This window comes from Callospermophilus lateralis, chromosome 2, assembly GCF_048772815.1.
Source record: "Callospermophilus lateralis isolate mCalLat2 chromosome 2, mCalLat2.hap1, whole genome shotgun sequence".
In the NCBI taxonomy this organism is placed as follows: domain Eukaryota; kingdom Metazoa; phylum Chordata; class Mammalia; order Rodentia; family Sciuridae; genus Callospermophilus; species Callospermophilus lateralis.
The window spans coordinates 159,471,136-159,496,709 of record NC_135306.1 but is presented as its reverse complement, the minus strand read 5'-3'; the positions used below and the strand labels follow the sequence as shown (position 1 = coordinate 159,496,709).

Sequence of the window (25,574 nt, the reverse complement as noted above, 5' to 3'; positions counted from 1 at the left end):
ACTGGAGGCTACGGCAGGAGAATCACAAGTTCAAGGCCAACCTCAGCAATTTAGCGAGCCCAGAGCAACTTAGCAAAACCCTGTTTCAAAATAAAAAATAAAAATGGGCTGGGGATGTGATTCAGTGGCTAAGTGCCCCTGGGTTCAACCCCAATACCAAAATCAAATCAATCAATAAATAGCCAAAGCTGGCTTGAAATTTATGATCTTTCTGCCTCAGCCTCCCCAGCTGCAGAGATTAGAGGCATGCACTACCAAATCCAGCTTGCTTGCTTGATTTATTTATCCATCTACCTATCTATATCTTTATTGATACTGAAGATTGAACCCGGGGTGCTCTACCACTGAGCTACATACATGTTCAACTCTTTTTATCTTTTTTTTTTTTTTTTTTTAATTTTTGTACCAGGGATTGAACCCAGGGCGCATTTAATACCGAGCAATATCCCCAGCCCTTTTTATTTTATTTCATTTTATTTTTTGAGACAGGGTATGGCTAAATTTCTTAGGGCCTTGCTAGGTTGCTGAGGCTGGCCTTAAACTTGCGATCCTCCTGTTGTAGCCTCCAGAGCTGCTGGGATTATAGGCATATACCACCATAACCAGCTTGCATGTCATTTTTAAAAGCTCTACAAAGATATTCACCAAACTGTTAAGAATAGTTATTCCTGGAGAATGACTGGAAAGATTTTTTTAAATTCACTTTTTATTCTATTTATTTCTGTATTATGTATTTATTTCATAGTAAACATACTTTCACAACATTTCAATCACCAATTTTTAAATGTATTTAAATGTACCATCAGTTTACATTATTTTACTCTTTTCATGCATTAAATTCAACACTTGGGAGGGAAGGATGGGGAAAAGTTATCAACAGGTACTAAGTTATAGTCAGGAGTAAGAAGTTCTGGTACGCTATTACACAGTAGGGTGACTAGAGATAATGATAATGTACTGAATATTTCTAAAAGCTATAAGAAGGGATTGTAAAGCTTTTACTATAAGGAAGTGATAAATATTGGAAAGATGATTTAACCCCAATTTAAATATCATATAATGTATACACATAAGGAAACATCACATGATATCCCAGAAATATGTACAATTTTTGTTTTTACATATCAGTTAAAAAACACATTTCACTTAAAGTTTTAAAAAATGCAATACTTTCACAAGGCATTAGAATAAAAGCACTTTCTAAGAAGAGAGTAAAGGAGAAAGAACTCAGAGTTGAACTAGGTTTTGGGAAATGTCTAGATTAGGAGGGAGACAGGGACAGGATGTGATCCCATAAAGATATCTCTGAAGAACTAAGAACATGGTATGTCATGGAATCAAAAATGAGAGGCCAGACACAGTGGCACACATCTGTAATTCCAGTGACCCAAGAGGCTGAGGCAGGAGGATCACATGTTCAATGCCAGCCTCAGCAATTTAGCAAGGCCCTAAGCAACTCAACAAGACCCTATCTTGAAATTTATAAAAGGCTGGGAATATGGCTCAGTGGTTAAGTGCCCCTGGATTCAACTCCAGTAACAAAAAAATTTTTTTCAACACTTTTATGTATAAATTATTAATGATCAGATCCAAAGGAAAAATTGAACATGGCAGCAAATATTAATAGATTATATATGGCTTCCAAAAACATGATAGTTTTTTTTTTTTTTTTAGATATTGATGGACCTTTATTTTATTTATTTATTTATATGTGGTGCTAAGAATTGAACCCAATGTCTCACGCATGCTAGGCAAGCGCTCTACCACTGAGCCACAACCCCAGCCCCCATGATAGGTATATATAGCATCCTACTTAGAATATAACCCAGAAGACACATTCAGGTGGTACCCTGAAATAGCTGGGATGAAAAGTTTATTGTATAATATGTATATTATATATTGAACTCACCAAAAAGGGGCTCTGGGACCCACTTGGTACATCAAACACAAGTGAAAGCAAGAAAAGATTAAGAATCTTACCTTTTCCAAAATGAACTTGTTTAAATATGGCATGTAACCCTGGTTGGAGACAGGCCCTTCATCATCATCCCTGAAGTGCTCCTCAAGGGCAACAGGATCATGTGGAACCTTCAGAACTGTGCACAAGTTATGGGAAAGGACCTGAAGGGAAAAAAAATAGTAGTTTAAAAGCACCCACTAAATCACTATGTGACACCTCCATTGTATGAACACAACACACAGTTCCCTGCCCTAGGCAAAGAAAGACCAAGAATATACCAGCAAGCCAGGCACAATGGCACACACTTGTAATCCCAGCAACTCAGGAGACTGAGGCAGGAGAACCGAAAATTCAAGGCCAGCCTCAGCAATTTAGCAAAGCCCTAAGCAACCAAAATAGAACATTTTTTTTTTTAAGGGGGCTAAGGATGTGGCTCAGTGTCCCCTGGGTTCAATTCTCAGTAACAAAAAGAGAAAGAATAAAGCAGCAAATTCAAGGTACGTATTGCTCAGCTGCCAGCCCCCTACTTATTACACATGAATCTTTCTCATTCCTCCCCAGTTTTGGTTTACCTCAAGCAACTCTATTTTACATTCCTAGATTAGCCAGGCTCCATGCAAGGTCTATGAATACAATTCTCCTTACTGTCTTTTATTAACATTAAAAAGAAAGGGAGGAGGTAAATGGTGTTCAAAATTATGTAGATCAGCATAAGTCAAATAGAGTTTATTTAGAGAAGGAATTGGATACTGGGCAGATATAGCCAGGTGTTCTGAATAAGGAAGCTGAGCTGGACAAATCACAACTTCTCTGGGCTTCAGTTTGTTCATATATTCAACAGAAAGAACAAATTAATATACAAATATACCAAATACTAACTTGTAATCTGTTAAGTGTCCAAATATCTCTAAAATTCTATGTCTCTAGGCCAAGTTTCAGCATAAGCACAAAAGAACCTAAATATAAAAGAAAGAAATCAAGAGTGTGGTTTAGAAATAGAAAAATATCTCAGATATGGTGATTACTAGAGATAGGGCAGGGGAAAAGGGTGTGGAAAAAATGGCAGCTGGATTTGATCAGTGCATTCTGTATGCATGTATGCAAATATCACACCAAACCCCTTTAATATGTACAATTAATATGTCTTAATAAAAATCTCTGAAGCCACTAAACTGGTTGAAAAATACTTTGTAGAACATTTGCTTTCTACAGTAAAAATCATAAGACTACTACTGGTCTTGCAATAACCTAAGTGCATACTTCAACGTTCAGGCAGTAGGATTAGCAGTTTGAGCTCTCTCATGAAATTCTACTTAATGAAAATTTAAAAACAAAACTTAAGACCCTTCCATTTCATTTGTACATTCTAAACAGGTCAAATTACATATGTAAGGCTACAATGTCTTTAACCGAGAAACTTCCTACATGTCAAATCCCATGTCAAATCCCAGATTAAAATATACCCTATTTTTCTCAGTATTACATATTTAACTACTTAAGAAGCCACATTCATCTCAGTAAACACTTTCGATTTCATGAAACAAGTCATTCTTTTCTGCATATACATATTTCAGTACAATTTTTAAAGATTAAAAATTTTAATCTATAAAAAGAACATTTGAATACCTTTTTTCTAAATTGGTTTTGTTTCTCAAAGCTTCGTTTAGGTGCACATCCTTTTCTATATGCTCTACTGGTTTTAAGGAAGTAAATAAAGTAAAGGAAGTAAATTTACCACTTATTATAAATGTAGTAATGAAGACTTTTCTCAGTCCCTACAAAGCAGGTTGTGTTTGCCAGTAGAACACATGAAAAGAACACCGTAAGGATTTTAATGAAGAATCTTGCGCCACAGTCAATAAAATCCTAAAAAGGTACATATTTTTTTTCCTCTCTATTTACCTAGTAAAACCTCTCTGGTAATTACCTGCCCCTAAGAGGTTTTGTGGAGATCAATTTCAAGAATGTAAAGTGCTTAAAAATTGTAAAGTACTATTGGAAATATAAGTTTTAGAGAAATGAAGAGCATATTTCTCAGCTGAAGATAAAAGGTCATTCAAATTATAAAATCATCTGGGACTTTACTAAGTAAAAATTCCCAACCACTGGCTAATCTATGTTACATTCATTAAACATTAAAAACCATAAGGAAGCTGACTATGTACTGATATGAAAAGATCCCCAAGATAAATTATGAGAATATATAGTATGCCATCTTTTGTGTAAAAGAAAAAGGAGGAAAAGCAAATTGTGGAAGGAGTTATAAAAAAAAGAAACTTAACTGCAAGGAGAAGGCTTTAACTGATGGGAAACCAGAGGTAAAGACAACTTTTCACTGCATCTCCCCATCTTACTCAAAAAAATTACATATTAAAGAATGCTTTACCTAGGCTGGGGGTATAGTCCAGTGCACAGCATGAACAAGACCCTGACTTAAACTCCATCATAGCCCCCCCCCACCAAAAAGTACTACCTGTTTAAAAAAAAAAAAAAAACTAACCAGGTACAGTGGTGCATACCTGTAATCCCAGAAGCTCAGGAGGCTGAAGCAGCAGGATCTCAAGTTCAAAGTCAGCCTCAAAATTTAGCAAGGCCCTAAGTAATTTAGACAGACCCTCTCTCAGAACAATTTGGGCTGGAGATTTGGCTCAGTGGTTAAATGCCTCTGGGTTCATTCACAGTACTAAAAATAAATAAATTTTTAAAAAACTGAACATATATATTTTTAATCAGCCTGCCAAGGTTCACATAGCCAAATCTATGTATCTTCACAGTCTATTCTTCTACAATAACTTACTCCCTAAAGACAAAGTATAAAAGGAAGGCATAATCCACAACAATGTGCCATAATTAATGGATAAGTGAGATCTAAGGGCAACACATGAGTTTAGAAAAGAGAGAAATAGAAGAGAGATGTAATCTAGGGCTGTAAGGATAGCTTTTGGACAGGAATAGAGGCAACTGACCAGAAAGGGGGATAAAATGAGAAAAGTAGTTGTTTAAGGCAAAGTTCTCAGGAAACAAAAAGAAAACAACAATTTCTCCACGATTATCCTGTCCTCTGCCTTTGGGCTTCACCAGATGCCCCAACTAAAGTCCTGGCAGGACCCTTGGATGCCATGTTGTCACAGTTCTCATAAATAGAGAGTACTAGCTCGAAGAGTTAAATATATTTTTCTTGACTACGGTTAATGAGCAGAGCTGAGATCAGAACTTAGGTTTTACAATCCCTAATCCACACTCTCTAGTAATAAGGAATGTAATGCTTTCAGTTACCCAAAGTCAATAGCTAGGCTCTCTGTAGCTGGAGATGATTAATTTGATTCAATGATCCTACTAAAGAAGATTCAGATTTGAACTCTAGACACTGGGCACTGCACTGGGCAATTCAACAGTATTCTTGCTAAATAAAGGATGGCTGAATTCAGTTATAATTTTTTTAATCACATTTACTTGCAATCTGTAGGGAGGCAGCACATATAATAACAAGCACAACCTAGAGGAAAAGACCTGAAATCCTGTCCTGGCACAACTATGGACCACCACATATGCTCTATATGCTCACTATAAAATGAGGAGTTGGGCTTATGTCCAAAATTTGGAGGAAAAAAAGCTCAACCTTTAACTGTCAACCCAAACTCAATTCAGGAGAAATGCAGAGCACTATAATTAAGATGAGTAGTCCAGCTTTGTTATAGCTTTTATCAGTAGGCCTAAAAAAAGGAAGTAGTCTTTAAACAAAATAACAAATTGAATGAGATAAAAAGAGAAACAAAATTAGTGTGTTATCTTTAAAACTTTTTACCAGATATTTATAAGCCTAGACATAATCTCTTTAAACCTAAGTACAAAGAAACCAAAATTTTGATGGCCAGAATTTAAATGAATAAGTTCCATAAGCTTATACCTGCAACCTGTGCTTTTTAGAGTAGACTCACACCATCAGAGTTTATGAGTTGTAAAACTGGGATTAGATGCAATTTTCTCACTCTGGTATCCTTTCCATGCTGTACTACCTTAGTTCTCTGGAAAAACAGCCCCAACCCATACAAACATGACTCTGAATAGGCAAGCACATTATGTCCAAATTGCTGGAGGGGCTGGGGCTACCCCAGTTCCATCCGTTGCTTTCCCAGCACCCCAAAAGATGACTGGTACTCTTCAGCAGAGCCAAGTTAAATCCTATGTTAAAGAACTACACGCACATTGGGCAAGGTGGTACATGCCTGTAATCCAGCGGCTTGGACATGCCTGTAATCCAGCGGCTTGGGAGGCTAAGGCAGGAGGATCACGATTTCAAAGCCAGACTCAGCAAAAGCAAGGTGCTAAGCAACTCAATGAGACCCTGTCTCTAAATAAAATACAAAATGGAGCTAGGAATGTGGCTCCGTGGGTCCAGTGCCCCTGAGTTCAATCCCCAGTAAACCACCCCCACCCCACCCAGCCAAAAAAAAAAAAAAAAAAGAACTACTCACGCCTAAAAATCTATAGAATACCACACCCTTTTTTTCTCTGGGAGCCCTTGACTCCCAACACCAGCCTCTGGCAATAGCCCTTTCCCCAAATGAGGAAGCCAGAAAAACAGATCAAGACAAAAGCAATCAGAAAGAAAGAGATCTATGAGTTCTTAATTTGTAAAAGGACTACCACTAAATCACTGTAATCAGGGTGTTTGCAAGTTTCTTTTTTTTAAAATTTATTTATTTTTATTAATTTTTATTGTTGGTTGTTCAAAACATTACATAGTTCTTGATATATCATATTTCACACTTTGATTCAAGTGGGATATGAACTCCCATTTTTACCCCGTATACAGATTGCAGAATCACATCAGTTACACATCCATTGATTTACATATTGCCATACTAGTGTCTGTTGTTTGCAAGTTTCTTTAAAAAGCTGAACTTATCCCACTTTAAATGCCTGTTCTTCCAAAGGCCATTCTTCCAGCACCCACATGATTTCTAAGCAATTTTGCTCATTCCCCTGATTTGAAGAATAAACTATTGTTACACAATAAAGATCCATATCCACGCCAGAAACTCATCTCTCCCATTCCTTCAATGGCAGTCTAGTGTTGCCCTTGCAGGGCCTCCGCTGACAAGAGATGACTAACTGGCTACATGAGCCCTCCTACTGTGGTCTGCTGTTGTTCAGTGGTTTGCCATTTACCCTTTTTAAGCATTTTGCCCTGCTCTCATGAAAATGAAATCAAGGATAGTAAATGACTAAATAGTGTTTTAACACACATGAGCTTAATGTTCACCCTCCTACCTCCCAAAGATGTCGAGATTTTAAAAGGTTCTTTGAAATGTGCCCCCCAGTCACATCGTTTCCCTGTACAGGATGTGTGTAATGGGCAAGATTTAACACTGAAAAAATGGGTGTGGGGATCTCTATTCCAACACACTTATCTGAACTAACACAATTCTGTAGAATTATGTTTACAATTCATAACGGACAACCTTTTTTTAAAATACAAAAAGTCCTACAAAATTTGAAGCTAATGGCAAATTACCAGAAAATTATTCCTAACAATGAGCCAGAATGACCAATTTCCTACCACTGCTATGCCCAGCAGTAGGAGCATTGTCTACTAGAACTCCTACCCCTTTCCACATGGAGTCATTTCCCACCTTCCTGACAACATCCTTTAGAACTGCTTGTCACTGCTTACATTTTGCTTGCTTCCTCTTAAATTACATTTACTCTACTCATCCTCAAAAATCTCAGTCACTGTTACACAGCCCTATCTCAATCCCTGAATGTTAATCAATTATCATCCTAGACAATTAACAAATAAATATTCATGTGCTGCTTACATCATGTTATCTCCTCACCTAAAGTCATCAAAAGCCTATAGAAGTAGAAGCTAAGAAAGTATTTGAGCTTCATGTTTAAGTCAATCCACATGCCAGCTCCCTTTACCTTTCTATCCTTTAGTTTTTCCTTCCCCTCTGCACCAACAGTACAAATCTAGTCAAACAAGCTTCCTCATTAAACCCCAAGCAAACCCTGTACCATGCCACTTCCTCTGCGGGGTCCTGAGCAAGGGCTCCATTTCCGCCTCACATACATGCCTTCTCACTCTGAATCCTTCACCACTCAAAACCAAAAGGGTCTCTCCCTACTCTGTTTCCCAAACCATCTGTACCTCTTGTGTTGTACTTCCACACGCAAGAGTCAAATCCCTAAGACTAAGCCATCATTGCATGCTCACAGCCCCTAGCATCCTGTACAGTATCCTTAAGGCTTTCAATAAACGCTAAATCAGTTCTTTCTAAAAATTTGTTCAATAGTAAAACCATAATTCTTTAATGAGAACCATCTTAGAAAATATCCTACTCCTATCTCCTTACCTCACAGATAAAAAAGACCAGGGTCAGGGACTAGAACTCTGTCTGCTCCACAGTGATGCCCTTCTGCCTAGTCATATCCTTCAGGATTAAGTGATTCTCATAACCTCAAGGAAAACTTCACTAACCCACCTGGCCCAATAAACTCAGCATTTAATTCTGTTTCTTACACTAGTGGTATCTCAAATACCTAAATGCAGTTTGGTGAGGAAAGAAACTCTACCTACTCTTTTTCTTCTTTATCCTAAATAACATAGAGCATGGGTTTAAGGAGGACTCAGTAGAAACATGATATTTACAGACAGATTAAGGTAGGGTATCTCATCCAAAACCATCTGTTTTGATGTTGTCCATGGAGTATATGCCACTGAACTGGATTACATTCTAACTGAACCTTTTTTTTTTTTTTTTTTGGTACTGGGGATTGAACTCATGGGTACTCGACCACTGAGCCACATCTCCAGCCCCATTTTGTATTTTATTTAGAGACAGGGTCTCAGTGAGTTGCTTAGCACCTCTCTTTTGCTGAGGCTGGCTGTGAACTCAAGATCCTCTTGCCTTAGCTTCCCAAGCCATTGGGATTACAGGCATATGCCACCACTGAATCACTTTAATTAAATCATTTTAGACACCATCAACTTGTCCTCTTCAGAACTGAACAGAAAATACTGGTAAATTTAATCACATAAAATTTTAGTTTCTTTTTAAGAAAGATACAGGTTCCAGCATGGTGGCACATGCCTATAATCCCATAATTTGGGGAGCTGAGGCAGGAGGATCACAAGTTCAATACCAGCCTCAACAACTTAGAGAGACCCTAGGCAACTTAGCAAGACCCTGTCTCAAAAAATAAAAGGGGGCTAAGGGTGTAGCTCAGTGGTTAAGCACCCCTAAATTCAATCCCCAGTACCCACCCCCCAAAAAAATACATAAACAAAAAAAGGATAAAAGCTCCGGGTGGGGGTTGTGGCTCAGCAGTAGAGCGCTCCTTTAGCACGTGTGAGGCCCTGGGTTTAATCCTCAGCCTCACATAAAAATAAATAAGTAAAATAAAGGCATTGTGTCCAACTACAACTAAAAATATATATATTAAATAAAAGGATAAGAGCTTCAATACTCAAATCACGCTAGAAATCAAGGGGAAGCGAATCATTATCTGAAATCAATTTCTATGCACCTATGAATTTATTGGGATGAACCCAACTACCATGTATATCCATAAAGCTCTAAAAAAAGAGAGAGAAAAAGAGAGAGGGAATTCCCAAATACGAAAAAAAAAATTGATTCATTATACTAGCCACATTTCAAGTACTCAATATTCACACACAGCTAGTGGCTATCCTTTTGGACAGAGAAGCCACAATACATTTCCATCTATGGGACAGTGACCCTAAGACAGTCTTGAACATATTTTCTGTGAGAAAATAATTTTATTTTTGGCCTTCCCCCAACAATCTAGCATAACTGCTTCCACCATAAGTAGCAATCATTGCTCTAAAATGATTCATCTCCAATACATCTCCCTCTAGTTTAACTTAAGCACTTTTAAAAAATTGGAAAAATACCTTACTCATATCTAAATACATAACTAAATGAAAATTAACTTTTAGAAAAGAAGTTGAAAATGACCCATTTGCCTAAGACAAGCTATAAAACTGAGCCTGCAGATTTGTTTTGTTTGACCAGTAGTTTTTGTTGTTTCTAATTGAATTTGTGTCAAATATTAACAAATAGATTATCTTTTAAAAAATTTTTTTTTGATATTTATTTTTTAGTTTTCGGCGGACACAACATCTTTGTTTGTATGTGGTGCTGAGGATCGAACCCGGGCCGCACGCATGCCAGGCGAGCACGCTACCACTTGAGCCACATCCCCAGCCCGTTAAAAAATTTTAAAAAGAAAAAAAGAAAGGAAAGGAATTGCTGCCCAGCTAAAATGATAGATAGATGACAGCCTTGAGCTACCTTCAGAGTCAGCAGCAAACGGTTGAGCATCACTTATCCCCAACATGCTATTCCCCTAACAGGCAGTCTGCACCAGAGCTCCTGGTATTGCCAAGAACTGCAGTATGGTTTGACAGCTGCTTTTCCCAATCCTGCTTATTCTCCCATATCCACAGGAGTTTTTTCCCAATGACATTTTTTTACTCCTAACACTGTCTCAGCATCCATTTCCTAGAGAAGCCAAGCTGGGACACACACCTTCTAGCCAAGTCATTCTCTCAGGTTTCTGGCACTTGGTAGTCTAGTTCACCCAGTCCTCTTGGACTATTTTTTTTTTTTTTAAGTACCAGGAATTGAACCCAAGGGTGCTTAACTCCTGAGCCAATTCACCAGCCCTTTTTATTTTTTATTCTTTATTTTGAGACAGGGTCTCGCTAAATTGCTGAAGCTGGCTTTGAACTTGCAATCCTACTGCCTCATCCTCCCAATCTGCTGGGATTACAGGTGTCTGCCACCATGTCCATCCTCTTAAGATATTTTTGGTGCTATGACATTCTTCAAAGATGCCATGTTAACAACAACAAAAAATTCTTCAAAAGTGCCTTTATGGGATATTACATCCTACTCCTTTCCCCTTCCCAATCCATGAACATTTCCTGAAACCTAGTTTTTAGGTCTGAATTCTTTCTTTCTTCTTAGAAAGTGTTTTTTATTCTGAAAACTTTAAGTCATCTGCATTCTAATGACTCTCCTATCTCTTTCTGATCTTGACCTCTGAAACAAGCACTGGTTTACACACTAACCAATACTAGAGATTTCCATTCTAAATCTGCCTCACATCCAAAACCAAAGGATAACTCACTTTTTTTCCCCAAAACAGGTGTGCCTCCCTGATTCCAACTTTAGTATCACCATTCCCTTAACAATAAAACTATAAAATCTCTTAGTCTTGTACCTCCTTTTTTTAGTTTTCCCTCTTTCTGGATCTAATACAGCCCCAGCCAATGACAACTTCTCTATCTACTGAGGAAGCTCTCTGTAAAAGATACTGCTGCACATTTTTTCCTTCCCAGAGTGACTAACAGAGTGATAAACATACGCCATTTCATGGATCAATTTTCTTCAACATCAATTTTGGTAAGAAATAAGTAAATATAATTTCTCTTGTCACACATTAAAGTTGTGCATTCTATCCATGCAAGCTTATCCACTGTTATACAGTATGGCCCCCACCTTATCCACTGGGATATGTTCCAAGACTCCCCCAAGAGAATGCCTGAAACTGCGGATGGTACCAAACCCTGTATATATCTTTTCCTTAAAAAAAAAATTATAAAATTTAAAATAAATTAGGCATTTTAACAACATACTATAATAAAAGTTATTTAAAATTTATGGCTGTGTGTGATGGCACATGCCTGTAATCTCAGCGTCTCAGGAGACTGAGGAAGTTGAGGAGGAGAATCACAAGTTCAAAGCCAGTCCCAGCAACTTAGAGAGGCCATAAGCAATTTAGCAAAATTAAAATTAAAAATTTTTACTAAAATTTAAGAAATTTTTTTGGGCTGGGGATGTGGCCTAAGCGGTAGCACGCTCACCTCGCATGCGCAGGGCACTGGGTTCAATCCTCAGCACCACATAAAAATAAAAAATACAGATATTGTGTCCACCTAAAAAAAACTAAAAAATAAATATTTAAAAAAATTAAGAAATTTTTAAAGGGATGGGAATGTGGTTCAGTGGTTAAGTGTCCCTTGGTTCAATCCCCAGTATTAAAAATAATTAAATAAATATAAACCTTATGAATTATTTCTGGAATCTTCCATTTGATATTTTTGGACCACAGTTCAGAACCAAGGATAAGAGGAGAACTTCTGTATGTCTTACCAATCCCATTTAATAGATAAGCTTTTTTGGTGGTGGTACTGGAGATTGAACAAACAGGGGCACTCTACCACTAAGCTACATCCCCATCCCTTCTTTATTTATTTTTTCAATTTTGAGACAGAGTCTCACTAAATTGCCCAGACTGCCCTTGAATTTGCAATCCTCCTGCCTTGGCCTCCTTAGTAAGATGGTATGATAGGTACACACCAGAGCACTTAATATTAAAATACAAGAAAGAAAGTTTCCCAAAGTCACCCAGGTAAAGGACCTCAGAATTCCAATCTAATCCAATCTATTAACAGTCTATTGTCCTGTTACCAAACAGCATTTCTCAGATCATCAATGAGACCTGAGTCAGCTACCCACCAGCTCCAGCTCTCAACTCCACTATATCAGCTATCTGGCTGAGAATCCATTACCCTATCAACAGAAAGAAGATGGGGATGTGCTTCCTGGAAAGCAGATAGTGTCCCCTCCTCCTAAAGCTGCCTTTTCAGTGAAGTGTAATATCACTCAGCATTGTCCCTATGCCCAGAACAACTTTTATAACGAGTGTCACTTCTGGCTGGTACACCATGCTCATACATACCACTCTTCTGGTCCAAATTACATACTGTAAAACAAACTTTTCTTAAAGAATCAAGGATTACACAAGGCATAGAAAAGACTAAAGATGAAAAAAAATAGTTTTTTTTAATATTACAGAAATCTACTTCTTAATCACAATATCCCCTTAAATGAAATTCAAGTATATGCAGATTTCCTCTGAAACACTTTTCCCTCAATTGCTGAGAAATGCAGTTTCAAGTACACAAAGATTAGGAGTAAAAAGAGGAATGCAAAACTGTGGCACATGCCTATAATCCTAGCTATTCAGGAGGCTGAGACAGGAGACAGGAGGCAGGAGGCAGGAGGACCGATAGAGCCCAGGAGTTCAAAGACAACCTGGGCAACATAACAAGTCCCTGTTTCAAAAAAAATAAAAATTAAAAAATAGGAACTCGGATGCGAGAAGAGAAGAAGAAAATAAGGCAGAAGGTAGAGAAGAAAGTCCTTTATCTTATGAAATGCAAGCCTTGGGGAAGGTAAAGGAAGCTGAGGCAAAGGGCTACCCTATGCTCAGGCTGTGGGAAGAGAGGGAACACAGACATGCAAAAGAGGGAGTGAGAAGACAAATAGAAGTTCTCTGTTGAGTTTTGATCTGCTAATTATCACTGATGGCAGAAAGGTCCTGTAAATCCATAACACTAGGAGGGAATGAGAAATACATAATTAGCGATGGCAAATGCAGCAAGTGGGAAAAAGCCACCCAAAGCCTCTCCCATCTCTAGGTCCATTACCTGTACCTCTGACTATGGTCAAACCCAAAGGAAATACAAAGAGGGAATCAGAGAAATTTAGAGATCTGGATCATAAGATCAGAAATGCACTGGCTAACCGGGCACAGTGGCACACATCTGTAATCCCAGAGGCTCAGGGGAGACTGTAAGTAAATAAAGGTCTAACAACAACTAAAAAAAAATTTCAAGACCAGCCTCAGCAATTTAGCAAGCCCCTAGGCATCTTAGCAAGATCCTGTCTCAAAAAATAAAAAAGGGCTTGGGATGTGCCTTGTTTAAAAAAGAAAGAAAGAAAGAAGAAATGCATTAGCTATTAAGATGAAGGGCCAGCCAGGCATGAAGGCGAAGACCTGTAATCCCAGAGACTCAGGAGGCTGAGACAGGATTATTGCAAGTTCAAAGCCAGCCTCTGCAAAAAGTGAGGCACTAAGCAACTCAGTGAGACCATGTCTCTAAATAAAATTCAAAATAGGCCTGGGATGTGGCTCAGTGGTCAAGTGCCCCTGAGTTCAATCCCTGGTACCAAAAAAAAAAAAGAGAGAGAGAGAGAGAGAGAGAGATAAAGGGCCAACACCAAAAAAAGTGCTTCATGGTCTACATGTTATCTTTAATAAGACACAAATTTACATATATTTCCAAAATAAACCCAAAATTTTCCAAGTTATCTCACTGAAAAGCTTCTAGCTAGCAAGAAACAGAAAACAGAAATATCACCATTTTTAAGATTTTTAAATGCCTGATGGGCTGCATACTTTGGGTAAAATGTGAAAAATATTTACAAAGATTTTGTTAGTTTACTCATCACTCTGATCCCCTGACCCCATTTTTTGTTTTAGTGCTGGAGTTGAACTCAGGGACACTTCACCACTGGGCTACATCCCCAGCCTCCTAACCCTTTTTATTTTAAGACAGGGTATCACTAAATTTGCCCAGGCTGCCCTTCACCTTGCAATCCTCCTGCCTCAGTCTCCCAAGTCACTAGAATTACAATCATGTGCCACCACACTTGTCTAACCCATTTTTTAAATAAGATTTTCTTATTCCTAAACAGAAACAACTTTTACCACAGAGGTTAACAGAAACATAACACAAAAGATTAGAGAAAAAACTGTACATGCCAAATTCATAAGAATTAACCACGTCTTTGTACATTGTGTTCCACACAATAAAAGCCCTTTTTACAATTTACTTCCCTTATATTTTTAGCTGACTACTGGCCTCACTCAACTACTTTTGTAACTAGCAAGGTTAAAACTTTTAAGGCAAAATGCCACCATGGGAACAAAATACAAGATATTATTCAAAGATATGCAAGCCAATTACAAGATAATGAATAAAAAAGATTTAATTGAGGATTGGAGTTATGGCTCATTGGAAGAGCACTTGCCTAGCATGTGTGAGGCACTGAGTTCAATTCTCAGCACTGCATATAAGTAAATAAAGGTCCAACAACAACTAAAAAAAAAAAAATATTTAAAAAACCGATTTAGTTGAGGGGCTGGAGCTGTGGCTTAGTGGCAGAGTGCTTGCCTAACATGTGTGAAGCACTGGGTTTGTTCCTTAGCACCACATTAAAAAAAACAAAACAAAAATAAATAAATAAATTTTTTAAAAAAAGTGAAGGCATTCTGTCAAAAAAAAAAAAAGATTTTATTGAAAAACTATCATTAAGAAAATAATATAGGGCTGGGGTTGTAGCTCAGTTGGTAGCCCATTTGCCTTGCATGTGTGAGGCCCTGGGTTCGATCCTCAGCACCACATAAAGACAAATAAATAAAATAAAGGTATTGTGTTTGTCCACAACTAAAAAAAAATTTTTTTAATTTAAAAAAAAAGAAAATAATAAAGCCTTAAACAACCCACATTGTTCCTCTAAAAATTGTTTCCATTTAGATCCTCACTAGTTGTAAGCCTTTTAACACCAGAAAGGTACAATTTTTAAAAAAAAGCTGTTTCTAAAACCAGGATAAAAATGCAGAGCCAATAAGTTTATTTCAAGACACTTCCAGCCCTGACATGTAATTCACATTCCAACCACAATTGCAAAGTAAAGTTATAAGTTGCAAAAATATCACTAGAGTTTGCCATATTTAAGATGAAAACACTAACTATAAGAGAATTAACTTTAAGGCACATTCTGATCTCTGGAAGGAATATAAGAAAATGAAAATAATATTTACCCCCCAAGGGCAGGGACTAGTGTAACTAAGGATTAGGAGAAACTTACTTTCCACTTTTGTAAATGCCCTTTTGAATGTTTTGAATTTTAAATCATGTGTATATATGAACTGTTCAAAAAGTTCCTTTTAAATATATATTTGTTTAAATAATAACTTTCATTATTCTATCTTCATGGAATTGCATGTATTTCTAAGTAACATTGGAGATTTACTCTCAGCAATATCACTGAAGTACTAAATAATATGAAGATAATTTTTAAAGAGCAGAAAAAATAATTATTGCCTCTACTTCAAATAATATAACCTATACCTATTCCCATTATGACCGTTGCGGAATTATATCATAACCTAAAAGGAACAACATCTGTCCCTCCATAAAAAAAAAAATATTAAAAATGTATAGTTGGGTGCAGTGGTACACACTTGCAATCCCACCTACTCAGGAGGCTGACACAAGAGGATCTCAAGTTCAGGGCCAGCCTGGACAACTCAGCCAGATCCTATCTCAAAATAAAAATATAAAAGGCTGGGGGACTGGGTATGTAGCTCAATGCTTACCTAATAATGTGAGGTAAATAAATAAAATAAAGGTATTGTGTTCAATTATAACTAAAAAATAAATATTTTTTGAAAAAAGTTTCAATCTCAGTAGTTTTCAATCTCCTTTCAGTTATCAGATATAATAATAGGGTTGCATTCAAAATGAATAACACAACCTATACAGTTTGTTCTAGAAAGGAACATTCACAAATACAAATTTAAATGCAAATACAGAATGTGCTTCTAGAGGTTTCATTCCCCACGGTTAGCCTACTGACAACTACTTCAAGATCTCTATACAACTGTAAAAAACTTAATCACTTAAGTTTAGTGGCCTTCTGTATTCCAAGCCTGCCAAACAGAATAATACCAAATCAATATGACAATAAAATAATGAGTTGGCATCTATCAATCAAATTAGGTTAATAATGCCAGGCTTGATGACATTAATCCAGAGCTATTCTGGAAGCTGTAACCCCAGCTATGCAGGAAGCTAAGGCTGGAGGATTGCATGTTGAAGGACAGCTTAGGCAATTTAGGGAGATCCTGTCTCAAAATGAAAAAAGAAAGGGCTAGGGATGTAGTTCAGTGGTAGAGTACCCCTGGGTTCAATCCCCAGTAACACTCACAAAGATTATTGTATGAATGAATCAACAAATCAAGGCAAAAACTCCACTCCTAGTTAATGAAACATCAAGCTTCAGAGTTAAACACCAAAAAGAATACTCAGAAGGCTAAAGGAAGGGAACTGCAAAATCAAAGTCAGCCTAAGGAACTTGGCAAAACCCTGTCTCAAAATAAAAATGTAAAAGGACAGGGGATATAGCTCTAGGGTAGAGCACCCTGGGTTTAATTCTCAGTACCGAAGGAAGAGGAGGAGGAGGAGGAGGAGGAGGAGCTGAAACTTACACAAATTTTAAAATATTTTCAATTCCACAAACATTTGCAAGATGAACATGAATGAATTAATCATTAATCTCAAATTCTCTTATGTAGACAAGGGAGACAGAAAATACAACTGCACAGATGTGTTAACACCACCTTGTGATTGAAAGCTATGAACTGGGGGGTTTTTATACTTCCTCCCAAGCCTGCTGTCAAGAATCCCCTGGGGGGCTGGGGCTATAGCTCAGCAGTAGAATGCTTGCCTAGCACATGTGAGACCCTGGGTTTGATCCTCAGCACCACATACAACTGAATAAATAGAATAAATGGTATTTTAAAAAATCATCTGGGATCGGGTGTGGTGTTGCATGATGACTGGGGAGACTGAGGCAGGAGGACTGCCACGTTCGAAGCCAGCCTCAGCAATCTAGCAAGGCTCTACATAATTTGAGACACCATCTCAAAATATTTTTTTAAAAAGGGCTAGAAATGGGGGCTAGGGTTGTAGCTCCATGGTAGAGTACTCGGCTAGTATGCATGAGGCATTGAATTTGAGCCTCAGCACCACATAAATATAAAAATATTGTGTCAACCTAAAACTCAAAAATAAATATTTTTAAAAAAGGGTTGGAGATGTAGCTCAGTGGTTAAGCACCCATGGGTTCAATCCCCAGTACCAAAAAAGGAAAGGAAAAAAGAATCCCCTAAGCACTGTTTCTATAAACAGCAAAAAAGACAATTTTAAATGTAATACAACAAAAATAATAGAACATTTATGTCATCAATTGGCAGCAGCTTGAATTTCTTCCAAGAAGATGGACATTTGTGTCCTTTATTTTTATTTATTTATTCACTTTTTATGTGGTGCTGAGGATCAAACTCCATGAGGTAAGCGTTCTACCACTGAGCTACAACCCCATCCCTAATGTCATAAATTGGAAAAGAAAGAAAGAAAACACTGACCCAAAGTGTAAAAATCTTGGCTCCCCACTTAACAACTACTTAAAACGGTGACTTTGGACAAATCACTAAACATCTCAGAAGCTTCAACTATCATACTATAAACCTGAGGGGTGATCTGGGAAAAAAAGAATAAACTATTCTCTTAAGATCTTTAAATAGAAATGCTGATAGAAAGCAAAAAAAAACCCAAAAAAACAAAAAACTTAACATTGATGGTTTTCAATGTATGTAAATTAATAAACATGACAATTATAACAAAGCAGGGAGTGTAAAGCAAAATATATGGTGATATAGTTCCTACATTCCTCTTAAAGTGGTTTTATGAATTCTGAAAAGATTATGAAACTTTAGGTAAGTATGTTGTTAACTTCTACAGCAACCACAAAAAAACTAAACAAAGATTAATTAAAAACTCAGCATTAAAATGGAATAATAGGGGCTGGAGTTGTAGCTCAGTGGTAGAGTATGTGCCTAGCATGTGTGAAACATTAGGTTCAATCCTCAGCACGACATAAAAACAAATAAATAAAATAAAAGTTATTGTGTCCATTCATGACTAAAAATATTTTTTAAAAAGGAATAATAAAATAATATAAGGTAAAGAGAAACGGAAAAAAACAAACCAAATAACAAGATGGTAGCCCTACATCAATAATCACATTAAGTGGAAATAATCTAAATATACCAATTAAAAGACAGTTGTCAGAATGGATGAAAAACAAGACCCGGCAACATACTATCTAAAACAAATCCACTTTAAATATAGTGGTTGTAAACATAAAAACCGTAAAAAGTAAAGGGCAACTCTATTCATAATCACCAAAAACTGCAAATAACACAAATCTTGGAGGGTGAACAGGTAAACAGTGGTACATCCATACAATGGAATGTTACTTAGCGATAACAAGGTAAGACATAATGAGCAAAGGAGGCCCATTCCAAAAGTTACATATTGTAGGATCCAATAGAAAAGACAAAACTATAGCAACTAAAACAGACCAGTGGTTACCAGCTGTTGGGGTGGGGGTGGGGCAACATGAGAACTAATGATGTAACTATGAAATCTGGTTGTAATAGTGATAGGATTCAATCTTTACACGTGTTAAAATATAGAGCTGTACACCAAAAAAGTCAATTTCACTGTGTGCTAATGTTTTTTAAAAAATAAAATAAAAAACATGTGTTTGAGCTGCAAACCATGATTCGATGAATGAGTAAAAGAGAGGCTGGCAAAAGGAAGACAAGGGAGAATGCTAAGTCCTACTGGCATAAAAAGCCACTACTCAAAAGAACTTCCTGATCACTGCACAAAATATACAAAGCAAACCCAATCTTCCGAAATTTATTCTCAGAACAGGCTAACTACTCATTCAGATCCAAAATGTGTATATTTGAAAATGCCAGTGAATGGATCTTCTTGTCTGTTTCCATATTTTACACTTTGAAGAAGCTGCCAATTTCTCCTGGCTGAGTGCCACTTTCCTTGCTTGGGGTTACTCAATTTACAAGTATCCCTTTATGTATACCTTACACTCTTAGTGAGGAGGTCTTTGGCAGCCACAAAAAACGAGGGCAAAAGCCACAGCTTTTGCAAGGTGCCAGAAAGAATCAGTACTCCCCACCCGGAACAAAGTCCCCCCTGAGGGTCAGAACACACCCTCTCGGCTAGTTCCAGGTCTGAGGACGCTGGGTGGGGAGGTCTTCACAAGTTAGAAAGCTTGCCTCACCGCCCAAGCCTCCCAAAGACGACCAGTGGAGGCTAGGCTCTGGGGCGTTTTCCCCCTCCCTGAACTGCCCTGGCGGCGCAGGTGCAGCTGGTCGTTTGGAGGACCGCCCGAGTGGGTTGCAGAGGGCCCTGCCCTGCGACCCTGGGCAAGTCCCGTCCTTTTGCCAAGTAAGGTGGAAACTCTGGGTAAGTCGTCTAAAGGACCCTACCCACCACCATCTCAGAGTCCGGAACTTTCCGAGTCCCTCGCCCAACAGGGAATCGGACTCGCCCCTCCCAGGGAGCCCCATGGGAACTAACACACCAGCCCGACGGCTCTCCCCGAAGGCGAAAAGGAAGCAGAAAAAGCCAAATCCCGGTCTCGGCCCACGCCGCCACGCAGAGGCCTCTCGGTCGCACCCGGCCCGCCCCTCCTAGCCGTGGCCGCCCGCCGGGTCCCGCTTCCACCCCGGAGGTGGCGAGGACGCCCACCTTGAGCTGGGATTTGGAAACTTTGCCGCTGTGGTCCAAGTCCAGCGCGGTGAAGGCGTGCCAGATGGCCTTAAGCAGCTCGTCCTTCAAGCCCCCCATGGCTGCTGCCCTACTGCCCTAACTGCCCCACACCTCCCCGCCTGCGCGTCGGCCCCTCAACCACTCTGCCGCCCCTCCGCCGCAGCCGCCCGCCCAGGGTCACCTGACCGCAGCAGGCCCCGCCCCCCGGCCCCGCCGGCCCCGCCCACTCAGCCGACTGCCTGGGGCTGGGCTGCCAGGCGGGCACGTCTGCTCACCCGCCCCGATGGGAGTTGGACAGTAAACACCCTCCGGAATCTCTGTAGTTGGTTCCCAGGACAGTTTAGGCCATTTTCAGTGCTTTCATACCCCGCAAAACAATGCGCCCACCCGGAGGAAAAATTGGAGAGCTGAGATGAGTGAGCAGCCTATCCAGCCCGGCGTGTGTCCCGCACCGAAAAGGGGAGCCCTGGTCCTGCCCAGGATGGTGTCACTGTCTGGGGAGGTCAAACAAGGCCCCAAAAGGCCTCCGACAGAGCCTCAAATGCTAGCTGCGTCCAAAATTAGGAAGGATACAGAAGAGGAGGGGAAGCAGGGAAGGTCCTCTAATGGAAGTTGGTTCATTCTTATTATTTTGCAATTGCATATTGATGTCTACCCTGTAGTGGGCTCTGGGAACCGTATAGATGGGTTTTAAGGTGGGTTAAGAAGTCAACGGGTCACTGCCCCTACTAGAAGAAAAAATAGGTCCAAATGTATCCTGACAAGGTTCCTAAAGCACAAGAAGTAAAATTTAAAAAATCAATAAATGGGATTTTATCAAACTAAAAAGCTTCTTCACAACATAGGAAACAATCAAGAACATGAAGAGAGAGCCTACAAAATGAGAGAAACTCTTTACTACCTACACCTCATATAGAGCATTAAGCCCCCAGGATATATAAAAAAATCAACACCAAAAAAAAAAAAAAGAGAGAGAAAAAACCCAATCAATAAATGGGCAAAGGATCTGAACACTTTGCAGAAGAAATATAAATGGTCAACAAATATGTGAAAAAATGTGCAACACCACTAGCAATTAGAGAAATGTAAATTAAAACTACACTGAGATTTCATCTCACTCCAGTCAAAATGGCAATTATCAAGAATACAAGTAACAATAAATCTTGACAACAATGTAGGAAAAAACATACACTCATATATGGCTGGTGGAACTGCAAATTTATGCAACCGCTCTTGAAAGCAGTAAGGAGATTCCTCTGAAAACCTAGAATGGAACCACCATTTGACCCAGTTATCCACTCCTAGGCATATACCCAAAGGACGTAAAATCAGCATACTATAATGATGTGGCCACACATCAATGTTCTTAGCAGCTCAATTCACAATAGTTAAACTATGGAACCAACCTAGGTGCCTTTCAACAGATGAATGGATAAAGAAAATGTGATACATATACACAAATATTACTCAGCCATGAAGAAGAATTGAATTATGGCATTAGCCAGTAAGTGGATGGAACTGGAGGCTGTTGTGCTAAGTAAAATAAGCCTCAAAAACCAAAGGCCAAATGTTCTCTCTGATACCTGGATGCTGAATCACAATGGGGAGGGGGGGAGTAGAGGTTCACCAGATTGGGGAGGGCATGGGGAGAAAGAAGGGCGGATGGGAATGCAAAAGACAGTAGAATGAATCGGACATAACTTTTCTATGTTCATATATAAATACACAACAGTGTAACTCCCCATCATGTACAATCACAAGAATGGGAAGTTATATTCCATGTATGTATGTCAAAATACAGTCTACTGTCATGTATAAGCAAAAAGAAAAAATTTAATGGGTCAGGCAACATTTTCTTGCTAACTCCCAGCTGTTGACAGTCAATTCACATCTTAGGAAGGGTTTGACTGGTGTAATGCTCTTTCTGGTGTTTCTGTGCTTGCCTAGTAGGAAATCTGGGAGGACCACAGCAAATCACGCCACCCATTTTACTAATCTGAATGGGATGGCCACTTAAAAGAACATTCAAACCTAGGAGAGTGTCCTTATGAATGTAGCCATTCAATTCATACCTGTTAACAATAGTCACTTCAGCTCTTTGATTCTCTTAGATTCTCCACATATAAAATAAGCAGGTTGTATCAGACATTTGAGGTTACTCCCCATGCTAGCATCCTAGAATAATTATTGCCAGTGACTCCTATCTGATTTACTTACCAAAAACACTGCCTCCTCTCCAGTAAACAAATCTGAGCAATATGGAAAGAAGAAAAACTGCCAGGAGTTTTTAAAAAGAGATGTGATTTTCTCTTTTTAAAATTCCTTAATGCTGGGCTGGGAATATAGCTCAGTTGGTAGAGTGCTTGCCTTGCATGCACAAGGTCCTGGGTTCAATCCCCTGCACCACAAACAAACAAAATTCCTTAATGCCGCCAGGTTCAGTGGCACACATCTGTAACCCAAGAGATTTGGGAGGCTGAGGTAGGAAATTGCAAGTTCCTAGCCAGCCTAAGTGATGTAGTAAAATCTTGTATCAAAATAAAAAATAAAAAAGACTGGGGATGTAGCTCAGTGATAAAGTTCCCCTTGGTTCAATCCCCCATACCAAAAATAAATAAATAAATAAATAAAACAAAGTTCCTTAATACACACATATATACTGTATTGTAAAAAAAAGGAAAAGATTATTATAAGAAAAGAGGATTTGAAAAGAGCAGAAAAAGAAGGAAATGTGAAATGTGTCAATGAGTTTAAGGTCAAAGGGAGCAGAGAAAAAGATGGCCCAATAGAAGAGAAGGGGCAAGCAAAGAGACAGTCAGCCCCTCACTGTGACAACCCTGGAGATACTATCCTACTTCATCAGGTCAGGACAGTTCTTGGCCTGCCAGCTCTGGTGTCTCTTCTTTTCTTCTCCAACTCCAGCCAAAGTCTACCAGTCAGCAAAAAACACCTATTTTAACTTCTCATTTCTTCATGCTAACTCAATTTACCCCAGGTAGTGAAAAAAAAGAAATCCTCCTACTTCTCAAAGTTCAGCTTAACCACTAGATGACACTCCTTCTTCTCTCTGTGTCAGAAAGCACTAAATGTATTTCAAAACCTTTTTTAATCACAGGGACTTCCGAACTACTTTTTCCATAATCCCTGTATTTAAAAATCCAAACAAAAAAAAATTTTTTTTTGGCACCAGGGATTGAACTCAGGGGCACTCAACCATTGATCCACCTCCCCAGTTCTTTTTTGTATTTTATTTAGAGACAGGGTCTCACTGAGTTGTCTGGTGCCTCACCATTGCTGAGATTGGCTTTGAACTTTCGATCCTCCTGTCTCACCCTTCCAAGCCGCTGAGATTACAGGCAGATGCCACCATGCCCAGCCCAAAAAAATTTTAAAGCAGTTTGATATCATGGAAAGAGCAAAGCTTTTTTTTCTAAATTTTTTTTAGATGTTGATGAACCTTTATTTTACTCATTTATTTATATGTGCTGCTGAGATTTGAACCCAGTGCCTCACACGTGCCAGGCAAGCACTGTACTACTGAGCCACAACCCCAGCTCCCAGAGTTTTTGAATCTAACAGATTATATTGGTTTTGTTTTGCTGTGTCACCAATTAATCTAAAATGAGCATCTTAAAAAATAATAAACATGGGGCTGAGGTTGTGGCTCAGCGGTAGAGTGCTCGCCAGGCACGTGCAAGGCCCTGGGTTCGATCCTCAGCACCACATTAAATAATTAATTAATTAATTAAAGATATTACAGATAATAATTAATAATAAGCATTATCTCATATTTTCTGTGATCATTATGTGAAACTGTGCTGGTGCTAGAGAATCTGCATTCAAGATATTTTGTTCCTGCCACAGTGGTGCACAACTATAATCCCAGCAACTTTCAAAACCAGCCTCAGCAATTTAGGGAGGCCCTAAGAAATTTAGCAAGACCCTGTCTCAAAATAAAAAACATAAAGGACTGTTTCAGCCACGTGCAGTGGCACATGCCTGTAATCCCAGCGGCCCGGAAGACTGAGACAGGAGCAAAGACAGCCTCAGCAATGGCGAGGTGCTTAGCAGTTCAGTGAGACTTGCCTCTAAAAAAATACAAAATAGGGCTGGGATGGGGATCAGTGGCCCAGTGCCCAAGAGTTCAATTCCCGGTACCTAAAAAAAGAAAAAAGTACCAAAGATTCAGCATCTTGTTACTCCACATGTCCTGCAATACAAATGCTCTGAAGAAACAGTATCCTGAGGGGCTTGGGGTATAGCTCAATTGGTAGAGTGCTTGTCTTGCATAGCCCAAGGCCCTGGGTTCAATCCCCAGCACCAAAAAAGAAAAGGAAAAGAAAAACAAGAATAAGACTGTAGTAAATGCCAAATTTTGGGCCAAGAGAATGAAGGAAGCTAAAGAAAAACACCAGGAACAGGTTGCTGAGATGTAGACTGTCCTCTCTCAGAGCTTCAAAAATAAGAATTTTCAAAAGTAACAATTAGTAATCCCAGCAACTCAGGAGGCTGAGACAACTGCAAGTTTGAGGCCAGCCTCAGCAATCTGGCAAGGCCCTAAGCAACTTGGCAAAACCCTGTCTCAAAATAAAAAGTAAAAAGATTTGGGGATGTAGTTCAGTGGTAAAGTGCCCCAGGGTTCAATCCCCAGAATAATAATAATAATAATAACAACAACAACAACAATACAAATAAATAAAATCAGATCTTTAAAAAAGAAGAAAACAGGCATGGTGTTGCACACCTGTAATGAAAGTGACTTGGGAAACTGAGGCAGGAGGATGGCAAGTTCAAGGCCAATCTCAGAAATTTAGCTAGGCCCTAAGAAACTTACCAAGAACTAGACTCAAAAATTTTTAAAAAGGGGCTGGGGATGTGGCTCAAGCCGTAACGCGCTTGCCTGGCATGCGCGGGTCACTGGGTTCGATCCTCAGCACCACATAAAATAAAATAAAGATGTTGTGTCTGCTGAAAACCAAAAAATAAATATTAAAAAGTTCTCTCTCCCTCCCTCACCCCCGTCTCTCTCTCTCTCTCTCTCTCTCTCTCTCTCTCTTTAAAAAAAAAAATTTTTTTAAAGGACTAGGGATATGGGCTGTGACTGAAACGCAGTGGCAGAGTGCTTGCCTAGCATGTGTGAGGCACTGGGTTCAATCCTTAGCATTGCATAAAAAAAACTAAACAAATAAAGGTATGTTGTCCACCTACAACAATAAAAAAAATTAAAAAAGGACTAGGGATATATAGAACTCAGTAGTAAAGCACCCTTGGGTTCAATCCTCAGTACCACAAAAAAAAAAA

At 38.8% G+C, this 25,574-nt stretch overlaps 1 protein-coding gene across 1 annotated transcript in view; it reads right to left on the bottom strand.

The window, feature by feature from the left end:
* Positions 1–20,401, bottom strand: part of Swap70 (switching B cell complex subunit SWAP70) — a 70,597-nt gene extending 50,196 nt beyond the window's left edge. The window contains exons 1-2 of the mRNA XM_076846867.1: positions 20,253–20,401; positions 1,981–2,121 (exon numbers count right to left, since the gene is read on the bottom strand). Coding sequence (XP_076702982.1) covers positions 1,981–2,121; positions 20,253–20,351 — 240 coding nt within the window. The 5' untranslated portion in view covers positions 20,352–20,401. The remainder of the gene's footprint in view (positions 1–1,980; positions 2,122–20,252) is intronic.
* Between the last annotated feature and the right edge of the window lie 5,173 nt (positions 20,402–25,574).